Source organism: Hordeum vulgare, chromosome 5H (assembly GCF_904849725.1).
Source record: "Hordeum vulgare subsp. vulgare chromosome 5H, MorexV3_pseudomolecules_assembly, whole genome shotgun sequence".
Lineage (NCBI taxonomy): Eukaryota > Viridiplantae > Streptophyta > Magnoliopsida > Poales > Poaceae > Hordeum > Hordeum vulgare.
The window spans coordinates 70,382,092-70,398,469 of NC_058522.1; the positions used below are offsets into that span (position 1 = coordinate 70,382,092).

Genomic DNA, 16,378 nt, shown 5'->3' on the forward strand with positions numbered 1-16,378 from the left:
TGAAAATGAAACAGCAGCTCATTGGTCCACGACCAATGCTACACATACATAAATTTATATGGATTTTAATACGTGAATTTTGATTGGAGATTAAGGAAATGAGGCCTGCACCCTCTTAAAAATCAGATAGCAAGTGGTTAGTTAAAAAAAATCTAATTAAATAACCTTCTATAACTCTTTGTATGTCTAGCATTTTTGATTGGTCCACGTGTGCAGACGATTCCCCATAAGTAAGTACCATGTGACGGTCATCCTCCACTCGGCAACTTCGGGGCTACTAGCCTACTACTACATGAAGATGACTCTGCCATAGCACTGTACGTGTCGTGGCAAAGGCCATGCGTTTGCTTGTCTCGAACCTGTCCACGCGGTGGTAGGGACGGACAACCGACGACACGAGCCATGGACGCCACGGACACGGAGAGAACGGCCAGCGGCGGCGTCTTCGTGCTCCTACTACTCCTCGTCGCCGGTGTCGTCGCTGTCTTTGTTAGGCTGAGGCGACGGTGGGGGGGCGGGAGCATCAGCGCGCCGAGCCCTCCATCGCTCCCGCTGCTCGGCCACCTGCACCTGCTCAAGAAGCCGCTGCACCGCTCGCTGGCCGCGCTCGCCGGGTCGGAACCGCTCCTGTCGCTGCGTCTGGGCGCGCGCCGGGCGCTGGTCGTGTCCACATACGCGGCCGCCGAGGAGTGCTTCACGGCGCACGACGCCGCGCTGGCGGGCCGGCCGCGGATGCTCGCCGCGGAGCACCTAGGGTACGGGCGCACCACCGTCGTCTGGGCCTCCCACGGTGGCCACTGGCGAGGCCTGCGCCGGTTCCTCAACGTCGAGCTCTTCTCGACCTCCCGCCTCGCCGCGCTCGCCGGTGACCGCCACGCCGAGGTCGCGTCCCTCGTCCAGAACCTGCTCCACGACGCCAACGCTAGCGCCGGGGGTGGGACTGTTATCCTCCGGCCCAGGCTCTTCGAGCTGGTGCTAAACGTGATGCTGCGCGCGCTCACCGCGCGCCGGCTTGCCGGCGACGTCCGTAGGATCCAGGAGATCGTCGAGGAGACGTTTGCGGTGAGCGGCGCGCCCAGCATCGGGGACTTCTTCCCGGCGCTTCGCTGGGTCGACCGTCTCCGCGGCGTCGAGGCGGCGCTTGTAAGCCTGCAGACAAGGCGTGACGCGTTCGTCGGTGCCCTCATCGATGGCCACCGGCGAATGCGCAATGCCGGTGGCCGGGACGTGGAGAAGAAGGGCGTAATCGACGTGCTCTTGGAGCACCAAGAGGCTGATCCCGGGTATTACACTGACACCGTCGTCAAGGGCATCGTCCTGGTGAGTAGCGTATTTTGCAAACTTCATGCGTGACACCACCACCACCACCGTGTGTGCCATTTGGCGATCTGTGACAGCAACATGGTACCGACATTCAGGTACTGCTCACCGCCGGCACCGACACATCGGCGCTGACCACGGAGTGGGCGATGGCGCTGCTTCTGAAGCACCCAGAGGTGATGCGGAAGGCGAGGGCTGAGATAGACGCCAACATCGGCATGGGCCGACTGGTTGAGGAGTCAGACATCACCAACCTACCTTACCTGCAGTGCGTTGTCAAGGAGACCCTCCGGCTCTGCCCTGTCGGCCCAATTATCCCTGCGCACGAGGCCATGGAGGACTGCACGGTGGGTGGCTTTCATGTCCAGCGCGGCACGATGATCCTCGTGAACGCATGGGCGATCCACCGGGACGCCAAGATATGGGATGCGCCAGAGGAGTTCAGGCCGGAGCGCTTCATGGATAGAGACACGGTCACCACGCCCATGCTGCCGTTCGGGTTTGGTCGGAGGCGATGCCCCGGGGAGGGGCTGGCGATGCGCCTTGTTAGCTTGACTGTGGCAGCACTCGTGCAGTGCTTTGAGTGGGATGCTGGTGAGGGCGACACCATCGACATGGCCGAAGGTGGCGGGCTGACAATGCCAATGGCGTCGCCGTTGGTGACTGTCTGCCGGCCCCGGGAGTTTGTCAAGGGTGTGCTCTCTGCTTCCACTTGGTGACTGACTGCGGACAGGTTTCTGAAGAAAAAGGGCATAAATCTGAATTAAAAATGTTTAGCAGTGGTGCAGTGGTGCCAGTGATCGTTGCGAGTAGTACTTGCAGCTAGATTCCTTTAGATGATACCGAACATTACAAGCCTTTTTTTTTAGCCTCTACTGAGTATACAAGTTGTAGCATATGTTTGAAGGCACACAGCCACACAAAATAGAAACAAAATGAAAGACTACCAAGGGAGCGCCAGCAAAATCAACAACCAAATTTTACAGAGACGGTAGCAATACAACCAGATGCAACAATCAAATTTTACAAAAGCGCTATAATGCAAGTTGAGAAGGTCATATAAAACTTGACGACGCGTTTGGTTCAGAAATTCGAGAAATGCTCTTCTGATTCAGAGATCGAAAATGCTCTGATGGTTAACATGAGTACTTGGATTCAGAAATCGACGCTTATTTTGGAGACAGAAATTGACGCTCTTTATAAATTGGTGATGTCAGGATACAAATACAATGGGCCTGTTTGATAGACGTTTCTAGGGAGACTAGCCTATGGAGTCTGGCACAACAAAGTCTGGCTAAGATAAAGGGAATGCCGAAACGACGTGCCTTCGCGCACGGGCCCTTGCAACATTTTTTTCATCCGCGCGCTTCGTTGATCAATGGATGCAACATTTTTCGTTTAAATATGTTGCAACCAACGTTATATTTGCTGCAAGTGTTTTCTTATTATTTTTTTGTCCTAGTAAAAAAGCTGCATGTACGTTTGGTTGCAACTCGAATTCGTCGGATTTTTTGTTTACAATCGATGTTTTTACTTTTGCTACAACCGTGTTAATTTTTGCTACAACCGACATCATGTTTTGCTGCAACCATTCACTAAAAAAGTTGCCTACACATCACGTAAATATTTGTTACAACCGGCGTTTGACTTTTGCTACCACGTACCATCAGCTTCGTTTTTTTGCTACGATCACGTAAATATTTTTTTACTACAAATTTTGTTTTTTGTTGCAACCGTTGAAAAAATTGCTGCATAGCATCGCAAATTTGTTGCATAGGGAGAAAAATGTTGCATGCGGACCCAACGGTATGGACGACGCGGGGTTGATGGATCATGCGGCTCGCGCGCGGCCGGCAGAAAGTTTAGGCCGGCGCGCCGGCGCAGATCAGTCCCCTAAGATAAAACATGCATAAAATTAACATTTGTATTTAGTTTGATTGTCTCCATACACTTTAGGTTGTATGAGGTGTCATGAAAGTCATGTTGTTGATTGTCTACTTGTATACGCGTAAACACAAGGCCTCCTGTTTGGTTGCATGCAACGTTTGTTGTTCGATAACCTCTTCGACGTGTGGTGAGGTTACCAGCACACAGCAGCGTCGACAAGAACACACAGAATGAAACATAGTAGTAAGGAGTAATAAATATTATGTCACACTTAAACACATCAGCTCAAATGCAAAAGCAGTTTGATATTAAACTAAAGCAGCTGGAACATACAAGGGGATGTCCTAGGTGTTCACTGGGAAGGCGTCGTCATGCCTCCCGCACCTGGTTATCACTTTAATGCCATCGTCATTGAAGACGGTGACCTTCAGCTTGTCGGAAGTCAACAATTTGAAGGTCACCATGAAGCCTATCTTGATCTGATGAACGGCGGCGATGGTGGCCCAACCCTAATGGAGGGAGACTCTGTCGCTCGACAGTTGGACAGTGATTATCCAGGAGTAGTCGGTGTTCGTCTTCGACTTGAACTCCTACGGCATGGACGACGAGTGATTCATGAAGTCCGGCAACATAGGTACGGCCTCGAGCTAGGAGGGCATGATCACCTTGCAGAAGTTAGTTGGCCCTCCCACCTTATGGTAGTGGTCGTAGTTCCCGTGCTTGTCACTGGAGGCTCCTTCAGCACGTCGTCGTACGTGCTCGGCTCTAGATAGGCGTCACCTCTCAGGGCGGCACCACGCCCTTGTCCTTGTCCAACTCCTTTGATGCCACCACCTCCTTTCCCCTTGTTTTTCGTGTCAATTTGCATTATGAAGAGGTTCAAAGGCTCGATGAGGATCTTCATTATGAACCTTGCAATATCGCCATTAAAACCTATGCTCGTGTGCCCCTTTATTTACCCACCGTGACGGTCACCACTTACGTACCCACCACCTCTATGTCTCTTAGTCTTCCTCCTATCCATCGCCATGAACTCCAACAACAACTCTAACTCCAACCCCAATCCCAATCCCAACCCCAACCCCAACCCCATCACCAACCCCTTCCCTTAGGGCATTGGATAGAAGGCTTTCTTCCTAGGGTGCTCGCTCGGTGACCGCACCAAGTTCGAGAACACCTGGAAGTATACTCAAACTTGAGTAGGATGGAAGACCTACACAAAGAGTCACACACTGTCATGAAGAAGACAACATCAGAGGAGTCGAAGACGTTGATTCCTGCCCAACGAAGGGCGTTATGTTAGTCCACACACTTTGTTGGGCCATGAATCACGCCGACTCCAGCGGCGCTGGACAGAGGGCAAGGTGGGCCAAGTACAGACGATACGACATCCTCATGACCATCGTGTCGCAGAGTTCTTCACCAAAAATACTATGGTGGTGCCTCTGAAGGATGATAAAGAAGTAGTGGGTATGGAGGTGGAAGAAGAAGATGCGGTGGGGATGATTGTGAGGGTGCCGGAGCGAGGACACCCAAGCAAGCCAATCGAGCTGGACTCTGGCGAGGAAGACATGACAGGGGTGCAGCTCGAGGAGAAGAACAAGGCCAAGGACACCCGCCGCTCCAACCGCCTCCAGGGTCCACGAGGATAAGATATGTGCCTAATGTGTAAGATGAACCCTAATCCCCATTCCTATTGTACTCAATCTAGATCGGGAACCTCGTATCCACCTGGAGTCACTCATATGGTGTTTACCCCGATTGCCCCATTCCCCTAACGCGGTTCGGACGTAAACACGAATCGCAAAGTAGTATGTGAGGAGGGGGGAAATTTGCTTACCGCCATTGCTGAAGTGTTGTTGTGGATGTCGGTGAAGGGGCCGGAGGTCGACTTGTTGTTCTTTGATCTGCTGCACGCTGCCGTCGAAGTCTATGAGAGTAGGGAGAGGGGAGAGAGAGTGATGAGGGTAGGTGAGGGTAATCATTGTCGATGCCTCGGGAAGCAATGTGGCATCTCGAGGGTGGCTCCTCACGTGCAGCCCCGCCGCCTATGTGTATCGCACACGCCTGGCTCGCGAGAAACTAGCGATTCGAGCGTGCCTCGCGGGACAGGCCCAGAGGTGCTTTAAAGTTTATGCCATACAGGCCCAATAGTGTATGATGGCAACCAATCAACTAGTTTATTTCCCGCGTGGGTCTAGTTGGATCTAATGCAGGCAACCAAACCGCCCAACAAGTATACCTCTGGCCTCGACAAGACTACGTAGGTAACAACAACTCTACACCCCTTGGTCGCCCTACCGAGGGAGACGCTAGGGCGACACCTTCATCCATCCCCGGTCCCCGATTTCTACCTCGCTCCCGCCATCTCATGAGGCTGACGTTGGGAAAATCCACGGCGCAACCAGGGACGATGGCGACGAGGCATCCATAGTTTGGGTCTTGTCCATCACACCATTCTCCTAATGATGTGATCCAGTTATCAAGTGACAACACTTGCATATGGTCAGAAAACCTTAACCATCCTTGATCAACTGGCTAGCCAACTAGAGGCTTACTAGGGACATTGTTTTGTCTATATATCCACACATGTATCTATGCTTTCATTCAATACAATTATAGCATGGATAATAAACGATTATATTGAAACAGGAAATATAATAACAACTATTTTATCATTGCCTCTCGGGCATATTTCCAACAGTCTCCCACTTGCACTAGAGTCAATAATCTAGTCTCACATCGCTATGTGATTTACATTGGAATGAATCTAACACCCATACAGTTCTGGTGTTGATCATGCTTCGCTCGTAGAAGAGGTTTAGTCAGCGGATCTACTACATTCAGATCCGTGTGCACTTTGCAAATATTTACGTCCTCTCCTTCGACATAGTCGCGGATGAGGTTGAAGCGTTGTTTGATGTGTCTGGTCTTCTTGTGAAACCTTGGTTCCCTTGCTAAAGCAATGGCGACAGTGTTGTCACATAACAAAGTTATTGGATTTAGTACGCTCGGCACCACTCCAAGATCCGTCATGAACTGCTTCATCCAGACACCCTCCTTAGCTACCTCCAAGGCAGCCATGTACTCCGCTTCACATGTAGAATCTTCTATGACGCTTTGCTTGGAACCGCGCCAGCTTACCGCATCCCCATTAAGAATAAATATGTATCCGGTTTGAGACTTAGAGTCATCTGGATCAGTGTCAAAGCTTGCATCGACGTAACCCTTTACGACGAGCTCTTCGTCACCTCCATAAATGAGAAACATTTCCTTGGTCCTTTTCAGGTACTTTAGAATATTCTTGACCGCCGTCCAGTGATCCACTCCTGGATTACTTTGAAACATGCCTGCCATACTTATGGCCAGGCTTACGTCCGGTCTTGTGCACAGCATTGCATACACGATAGACCCTATGGCTGAAGCATAGGGGACGATACTCATCTTTTCTCTATCTTCTGCAGTTACTGGACACTCAGTCTTACTCAAATTTATACCTTGTAATACTGGCAAGAACCCCTTCTTGGACTGTTCCATTTTGAACTTATTCAAAACTTTATCAAGGTATGTGCTTTGTGAAACTCCTATTAGGCGCCTTGATCTATCCTTATAGATCTTAATGCCTAATATGTAAGCAGCTTCTCCTAGGTCCTTCATTGAAAAACATTTGTTCAAGTAATATTTTACGCTCTCTAAAAACTCCACATTGTTTCCAATCAGCAATATGGCATCCACTTATAATATTAGAAACGCCAGAGAGCTCCCACTCACTTTCTTGTAAATACAAGATTCTCCAACAACTTGTATAAACCCAAATGCTTTGATCACCTCATCAAAGCGCTTATTCCAACTCCGAGATGCTTGCACCAGTCCATAAATGGATTGCCGGAGCTTGCATACTTTGTTAGAATTCTTTGGATCGACAAAACCTTCGGGTTGCATCATATACAACTCTTCCTTAAGAAAACCATTAAGGAGCGCCGTTTTGACATCCATCTGCCAGATTTCATAATCGAAAAATGCAGCTATTGCTAACATGATTCGGACGAACTTAAGCATCGCTACGGGTGAGAACGTCTCATCTTAGTCAACTCCTTGAACTTGTGAAAAACCCTTTGCCACAAGTCGAGCTTTATAAACGGTCACATTACCATTCGCGTTCGTCCTCTTCTTAAAGATCCATTTGTTCTGAATAGCCTTGCGACCTTCAGGTAATACTTCCAAAGTCCACACTTTGTTTTCATACATAGATCCTATCTCGGACTTCATGGCCTCCAGCCATTTGTTGGAGTCCGGGCGCACCATTGCTTCTTCATAATTCGCAGGTTCATTATTGTCTAGCAACATTATATATAAGATAGGATTATCGTATCACTCAGGAGCGGTACGTGATCTTGTCGACCTGCGAGGTCCGATAGTAATTTGATCCGAAGCTTCATGATCATCATCATTAGCTTTCTCCTCAACCGGTGTTGCCTCGATAAAGGTCTCCCCTTGCCCTGCGCCACCGTCTAGAGGGAGCAGAGGTTCCACAACCTCATCAAGTTCTATCTTCCTCCCAATCAATTCTTTCGAGAGAAACTCCTTCTCAAGAAAATCTCTGTTCTTAGCAACAAACACTTTGCCCTCGGATCTGAGATAGAAGGTGTACCAAACTGTCTCTTTTGGGTATCCTATGAAGACACACTTTTCCGCTTTGGGTTCCAGCTTTTCAGGCTGAAGCTTTTAGACATAAGCATCACATCCCCAAACTTTAAGAAACGACAACTTTGGCCTCTTGCCATGCCATAGCTCATATGGTGTCGTCTCAACGGATTTTGATGGTGCCCTGTTTAAAGTGAATGCAGTTGTCTCTAATGCATAACCCCGAAACGATAATGGCAAATCGGTAAGAGACATCATAGATCGCACCATATCTAAAAAAGTACGATTACGACGTTCGGACACAACATTACGTTGTGGTGTTCCAGGCGGTGTCAACTGTGAAACGATTCCACATTGTCTTAAGTGAGCACCAAACTCAAAACTCAGATATTCGCCCCCTCGATCAGATCATAGGAACTTGATCTTCTTGTTACGATGATTTTCAACTTCACTCTGAAATTTCTTGAACTTGTCAAACGTTTCGGACTTGTGCTTCATCAAGTAGATATATCCATACCTACGCAAATCATCAGTGAAGGTGAGAAAATAAGAATTTCCGCCGCACTCCTCCACACTCATTGGACCGCACACCTCGGTATGTATGATCTCCAACAAGTCACTTGCACGCCCCATTGTTCCGGAGAAAGGAGTCTTAGTCATCTTGCCCATGAGGCATGGTTCGCACGTGTCAAGTGATTCGAAATCAAGTGACTCCAAGAGCCCATCAACATGGAGTTTCTTCATGCTCTTTACATCAATATGACCTAAGCGGCAGTGCCACAAAAACATGGCGCTATCATTGTTAACTCTACATCTTTTGGTCTCAATGTTATGTATATGTGTGTCATCACAATCAAGATTCAGTATGAACAAACCCGTCACATTGGGTGCATGACCATAAAAGATATTACTCATAAAAATAGAACAATCATTATTCTCTGACTTAAATGAGTAACTGTCTCGCAATAAACAAGATCCAGATATAATGTTCATGCTTAACGCACGCACTAAATAACAATTATTTAAGTTCATAACTAATCATGATGGTAATTGAAGCGAGACTGTGCCGACGGCGATTGCATCAACCTTGGAACCATTTCCCACGCGCATCGTCACTTCATCCTTCCCCAACCTTCATTTATTCCGCAGTTCCTGCTTCGAGTTGCAAATATGAGCAACAGAACCGGTATCAAATACCGAGGCGCTACTACGAGAGTTGGTTAGGTACACATCAATAACATGTATATGACATATACCTGGTTTTATGTTGGCCGCCTTCTTATCAACCAAATACTTGGGGCAGTTGCGCTTCCAGTGACCCATCCCCTTGCAATAATAGCACTCTGTTTTCGGCTTAGGTCCAGCCTTGGGTTTCTTCGTCGGATTGGAAACAGTTTTGCCGCTCTTCTTGGAGTTACCCTTCTTGCCTTTGATGTTTCTCTTGAAACCAGTGGTCTTATTGACCATCAACACTTGATGCTCTTCCGGAGTTCTGACTCTGCAACTTTCAGCATAGCGAATAACTTGCCGGGTGACTTGTTCATCCCTTGCATGTTATAGTTCAACACAAAGCTCTTATAGGTAGGTGGCAGTGATTGAAGAATTCTGTCAGTGATAGCCTCTGGTGGGAGTTCAATCCCCAGCTCATCTAGACGGTTTGAGTACCCAGACATTTTGAGCACATGTTCACTGACAGACGAATTCTCCTCTATCTTGCAAGCATAGAATTTATGGGAGGTCTCATACCTCTCGATCCGGGCGTTCTTCTTAAAGATAAACTTCAACGCCTGGAACATCTCATATGCTTCATGACATTCAAAGCGTCGTTGAAGTCCCGGTTCCAAGCCATACAAGATTGCACATTGAACTAATGAGTAGTCCTCCTTACGTGATTGTCAAGCGTTCAAAACATCTTGGTCAGACGTAGCGGGTGGTTCATCTCCTAGCGTAGCATCATGGACATAATTCTTTTTCCCAGCTTGTAGGATGAACCTAAGATTACGAGCCCAGTCTACAAAGTTGCTACCATCATCTTTCAGCTTAGCTTTCTCTTGGAATGTATTGAAATTTAGGGTTGCTACTGCGTGAGCCATTGATCTACAACATAAAATATTGCAAAGTCGACTTAGAATATGTTCAAGATAATTAGAGTTTAACTAATCAAATTACTAATGAACTCCCACTCAAATAGACATCCCTCTAGTTACTTGAGTGTGGCATGATCCAAATTCACTAACTCAAGTCCGATCATCACGTGAGTTTAGTGTAGTTTCAGTGGTAAACATCTCTATGCTAATCATACCAACTATATAATTCATACTCGACCTTTCGGTCTCTTGTGTTCCAAAGCCATGTCTACACATGCTAGGCTCGTCAAGTTTAACCCGAGTGTTCCGCGTGTGCAACTGTCTTGCACCCGTTGTATGTGAACGTTGAGTCTATCACACCCGATCATCACGTGGTGTCTCGAAACGACGAACTGTCGCAACAGTGCACAGTCGGGGAGAACACAATTTTATGTTAAAATTTTAGTGAGGGATCACCTTATAATGCTACCGTCGTTCTAAGCAAGATAAGGTGCATAAAAGGATTAACATCACATGCAATTCATAAGTGACATGATATGGCCATGATCTTGTGCTTCTTGATCTCCATCACCAAAGCACGGGCATGATCTTCATCGTCAACGGCGCCACAACATGATCTCCATCATCATTCCGCCATTGAGGTTGCCGTGCTATCTATGGTATTACTACTAAAGCTACAACCTAGCAATATAGTAAATGCATCCGCAAACACAAACATTAGTTTAAAGACAACCCTATGCCTCCTATCGGTTGCCGTAGCATCGACGTGCAAGTCGATATTAACTATTATAACATGATCATCTCATACATCCAATATATCACATCATGTGTTTGGCAATATCACATCACAAGCATATCCTGCAAAAACAAGTTAGACGTCCTCTAATTTGTTGTTGCATGTTTTACGTGGCTGCTATGGGTATCTGATACGTCTCCGTCGTATCTACTTTTTCCAAACTCTTTTGCCCTTGTTTTGGACTCTAATTTGCATGATTTGAATGGAACTAACCCGGACTAACGCTGTTTTCAGTAGAATTGCCATGGTGCTGTTTTTGCGTAGAAATAAAAGTTCTCGGAATGACCTGGAAATTTACGAAGAATTTTTGTGGAGTATATAAAAAATACTGGCGCAAGAATCAACGGAGGAAGTGGAGCGTGGAGCCCACAATCCCACCAGGCGCGGGCCCCCCTGGTCGCGCCTCGCAGGCTGGTGGGGCCCACGTTGCTCCACCGCCTCCAATCTCAGCTCTATTTAGCCTCTTTCGTCCGAAAAAAATCAAGGAGAAGAGTTCATCGCGTTTAACGATACGGAGGCGCCGCCACCTCCTGTTCTTCCTTTGGAGGGCAGATCTGGAGTCCGTTCTGGGCTCAGGAGAGGGGAAATCATCGCCATCGTCATCACCAACCTTCCTTCATCGCCAATTCCATGATGCTCTTCAGCGTTCGTGAGTAATCTCATCGTAGGCTTGCTGGATGGTGATGGGTTGGATGAGATCTATCATGTAATCGAGTTAGTTTTGACGGGGATTGATCCCTAGTATCCACTATGTTCTGAGATTAATGTTGCTACTACTTTGCCATGCTTAATGCTTGTCACTAGGGCCCGAGTGGCATGATTTCAGATCTGAACCTATTATGTTCTCGCCAATATATGTGTGTTCTTGATCCTATCTGGCAAGTTGTAGTCACCTACGATGTGTTATGACCCAGCAACCCCGGAGTGACAATAGCCGGAACCACTTCCGGAGATGACCATAGTATGAGGACTTCATGTATTCACCAAGTGTTAATGCGTTGGCCCGGTTCTTTATTAAAAGGAGAACCTTAATATCCCGAGTTTCCATTAGGACCCCGCTGCCACGGGAGGGATGGACAATAGATGTCATGCAAGTTCTTTTCCCTAAGCACGTATGACTACATACGGAATACATGCCTAACTTACATTGACGAACTGGAGCTAGTTACATATCTCTCCGTGTTATAACTGTTGCATGATGAATAACATCCAGCATAATCATCCATCACCGATCCAATGCCTACGAGTCTTTTCCTACTGCTGTCACTGTTGTTACTGTTACTCTGCTGCTACTGTTGTTACTCTGCTGCTACTGCTGTCACTTTGTTGCTACTGGTTACTGTTGCTACTGTTGCTATCACACTACCTTGCTACTGATACTTTGCTGCAGATACTAAATCTTTCAGGTGTGGTTGAATTGACAACTCAACTGCTAATACTTGAGAATATTCCTTTGCTTCCCCTTGTGTCGAATCAATAAATTTGGGTTGAATACTCTACCCTCGAAAACGGTTGCGATCCCCTATACTTGTGGGTTATCAAGACTATTTTCTGGCGCCGTTGCCGGGGAAGCACAACTATATTCTCTCAGTCACTTGGGAATTACATCTGCTGTTGTGAAACTTTGCACTTCTGATCCTTTACTGTGGGTTATCAAGACTTTCTCCGAATTTCCTCAACCCCAAATTCTTCACGTTAGTCATTTCTCATGTGTATTCTGCGTGCCTGCTCACTGTGCAATCTGTTTTCACATTCTTCACTCTGAAAAACTGTTGTTGTGAAACTTTGCACTTCTGATCCTTTACTGTTTTCGCTGTAAGTTAGTCATGAGTGATGAATTTCCTCAAAAGGAATTTCCTCAGTGATGAAATTCTAAAAATCTCCTATTAACCCCCCCTCTAGTCGATATAACGCACTTTCAATTGGTATCAGAGCGAGGTACTCCCTTGTTCTGTGTGATTTTTGTTTAACCACCTGTAGTTTTAGTTATGTCGACTGCAGACATGTTTAAGGTGACTGCACCATGTCCTACCTACGAAGGAAAGAACTTTCCCTTCTGGAAGAACAAAATGCAAATGCATTTACAAGCTATTGATAATGATCTCTCGTATACTGTGGAAAATGGTGTCCCCATTATCTCTGCCAGTGTCACTGCGGCTGATGTGAAGAAATTCAAGCAACTCGATTCTCAAGCGAAGAACATCATCTTTGGCCATCTGAGCCCAGGACAGTTTGGAAGAGTAAGTGCTTTGGGCTCTGCAACACTGATCTGGGAGAGACTGTGCAAGGTAAATGAAGGAGTATCAACCCAGCGTGACTCTCGTGTTGATATTCTTCGCAATCTCTTCAATCGCTTCAAGAGACATGACAATGAAAGCTGCCAAGACACCTTTGATCGCCTCACTGACATATCAAATGAACTGCAAGCACTGGGAGCTCGAGACATCACTGATCACGAAGTTGTGAAGAAACTGCTGAGATCTTTGGATTCTTCATTTGATACTTTAGTTCTGATGATTCAAGAAAGACCAGATTACAAGATGCTTGATCCAGCTGATATACTAGAAAGGCTAAATACTCATGAATTCCAGCTAGAAGAAAAGAGAGATCTATATGGACCAAGCTATTCCAGACCACGTGCACTGAAGGCTAGAGCAATTTCCTCATCTGAAGACGAAGACACAGATGACAGCATTTGTGACCCTGAAGAATTTGGACAGGAGCTTGCAATGCTCGTGAGGAAATTCCAGAGATTTACACGACATGGTCGGTTTGGTAAATCTTCAAGAAGAGACATGAGGAAATCAGAATCTTCATCTGAGGACTACAAGAAGCGAACCTGTCACAAGTGCAAGAAATCAGGTCATTACATTGCGGATTGTCCCCGTTGGGGAAAGGAATCAAAGAAGAACAAATACAAGGATGACAGTTCTGATGACTCGAAGAAGAAGAAGAAATCTTCAAAATCCTCATCTTCAAAGCCCTCATCGCACAAGAAGACTAGTTTCCGAAAGGCTTGGGCACTTATCGGCAAGGAAATGGACTCCGAGGCAGAATCAGAGGAATGTGATGAAGAAGAGGGTTCTGATGAAGACTCAGAATCCGGACAGGCTAGTCTTGCACTGGCAACCACCTTTGTCAGCAAGTCAATCTTCAACCTTGAAGAAAATGATAGCACCATTCGCATTGATGACTATGCCGATGACTTCGCTCCAACTTTTTGCTTCATGGCAAAAGGTTCAAAGGTACCAAATAATGCCTCCTCCTCTGATTCAAGTGACTGTGAACCTGATAATTATAAGAAACCCAGTTACAGTAAACTTGCTATCATTGCCACTAAACAACAAAGTGCTCTGGAAAAGCTTCAGAAACTGCTAGATAAAAGTGGTGATCTGTTGAATGATGAAATGAATCTTACCCAAATCCTCACTGAAGATGTGAAAAGTCTTCAGTCTAGATTTTATAATCTTCAGGATCGTTATGATACACTCCTCACTGATCATAAGAAGCTTTCCTATGAATTTCTTCAAAGGAAGCTTGATCTTGAGAAGCTGAGGATGTCTCATGATGATCTTCGTATGGAAAATGATTCATTACTAGCTCGACAGATTAGCGCTGATCAAGTTGAATTCATTCCTCCATGTCTTAAATGCATTGAACGTGAAACTGCTAATTCCTCACCAGAATCATCAAATGCTACTATTGCTATAAATTCTTCAACTACACCTGTTGTGTCTATTTCCTCACTTGAGGAAAACACAAATGTTACTGATGAAAATGCAGGGTTGAAGGAATTGTATGTGATAGGAATATACAAAAGCCTCAAAGGACATCAAACCCTTTGTGATGTGCTCAAAAAGCAGATCTTGAACAGGAACCCGAGGAAAGAAGGAATTGCCTTTGAGAGGAAATTAAATGCTGATGGATCTTATTGGAAACCTGAGCAGTATCCCAAAACCTCATGGGTTGCTGCTACTGGGCCTCCTTTTGATCCATCTAATCTAACTAGCTTTTCATGTGAACTATCCTATTCCTCGGATGAGTCATTTGATTCCAACTATAAACTGTTCAAAAATCAATCTCGTGAAGTATTTGCTTGATATGTTGGAACTAACTGCAGGAATGGCCCTCCTCTGAGGAAAATCTGGGTTCCCAAAAGTTGTCTTGAAAATCTTCAGGTGAATGTCCTCATGACACCACCACTGAAGAATCTGAACCCCGGATCAAATTCCTCAGGAGGACCAAAGTATTCAAGAGGATCAAAATCCTCAACTGATCAAAACTATGCTCGTACCCGTGCTTATGCTTCTAACATGCAGGGAAACTACAAGGAATATGAATATGAGCGTTATTCTTCAAATCATTATGTTCATAAATCCTCAAACCAGTTCTCTGCATATTCATATGAGTACTTTATCCCCCTACTGTTAAGAGAAGTGCATTGGCTTCAATGGCACCTTTCTCATATGGTGCTCGCAGGATGATGAACGCTTTGCCACCCCTTCAGATGTGGGTGGTGAAGAAATCGAACTAATCACTTCTGCAGGTCAGGTCTCCAGATGAAAATCACCATCTGAAGAATTTGCTGGAGACCTGAGGAAATGCTTGATAGGACGCAAGCTAATGATTGATGAAATAGAAATATTTCACTCGTCCTTACATTTCTGTTATGATGAAATTACTGATCTGATGAAATTAGTATCATATTCTTCAAATCTGAAGCATATGAGATGGTAAGCTGTACTAATTCATCTGCAGGATGACAAACCCAAGAATACTGAGTGGGTTCTTGATAGTGGCTGCACCCATCACATGACTGGTGATAAAAACTTACTGATGAATATGCCACTAACTCCATCACCTCTGAAGCAAATCACCTATGCTGACAAAGGTAAAAGCAAGGTATTGGGACTTGGCAAAGTGGCTATTTCCAAGGATAGGCATATGGACAAAGTGATGCTTGTTGAATCCCTTGGTTTTAACCTTATGTCAGTCTCGATGCTTTGTGATCTAGATATGATTGTTATCTTTGGTAGATATAGATGTGTAGTCATCATGGAATCTGACAGATCCAAAGTCTTCGAAGGTGTAAGAAGAGGGGATTTGTACATTGTTGATTTCTCTACAGGTCCTCAACCAACCACTTGCTTACTAGCAAAAACCTCAGAAGGATGGATGTGGCACCGAAGACTAGGTCATGCAGGCATGAGGAATTTGCACAAGCTCGCGAAGAAGAAGCATGTCATCGGCATCGAATCAGTCAAATTCCTCAAGGATCATCTTTGCGGTGCTTGTGAATCTGGGAAAATGACCAGATCCAAGCATCCCTCTAAAACCATCATGACCACTACACGTCCATTCGAATTGCTTCATATGGATTTATTTGGACCTAGTCACTATGCCACACTAACCAATGCAGCATCTTTATATGGCTTCATCATAGTTGATGATTATTCCAGATACACTTGGGTGCATATCATAGTGTATAAAACTGAAGTGCAGGAAATCTTCAAACGATTTTCTTCAAGGGCCTCGACGAACTTTGGCATCAAGATCAAACATATCAGGAGTGATAATGGAACCGAGTTCAAAAACACTGGTCTTGATGAACTTGGTATTACTCACGAATTGTCTGCTCCTTATA

General features: G+C 45.9%; 1 protein-coding gene across 1 annotated transcript; it reads left to right on the forward strand.

Annotated features, from left to right (window-relative positions):
• Positions 1–244: 244 nt before the first annotated feature.
• LOC123397516 (cytochrome P450 81Q32-like) lies at positions 245–2,191 on the forward strand. The gene is made up of 2 exons (XM_045092046.1): positions 245–1,320; positions 1,419–2,191. Exons 1-2 carry the CDS (start codon positions 403–405, stop codon positions 2,037–2,039), a joined length of 1,539 nt encoding a protein of 512 aa, XP_044947981.1. The 5' UTR covers positions 245–402; the 3' UTR covers positions 2,040–2,191.
• Positions 2,192–16,378: the final 14,187 nt, after the last annotated feature.

Coding starts and splice junctions, on each gene's coding strand:
- LOC123397516 (XM_045092046.1), top strand. CDS start 403: ATGGACGCCACGGACACGGAGAGAACGGCCAGCGGCGGCGTCTTCGTG. Junction 1,321..1,418: donor TCGTCAAGGGCATCGTCCTG/GTGAGTAGCGTA, acceptor ACCGACATTCAG/GTACTGCTCACCGCCGGCAC.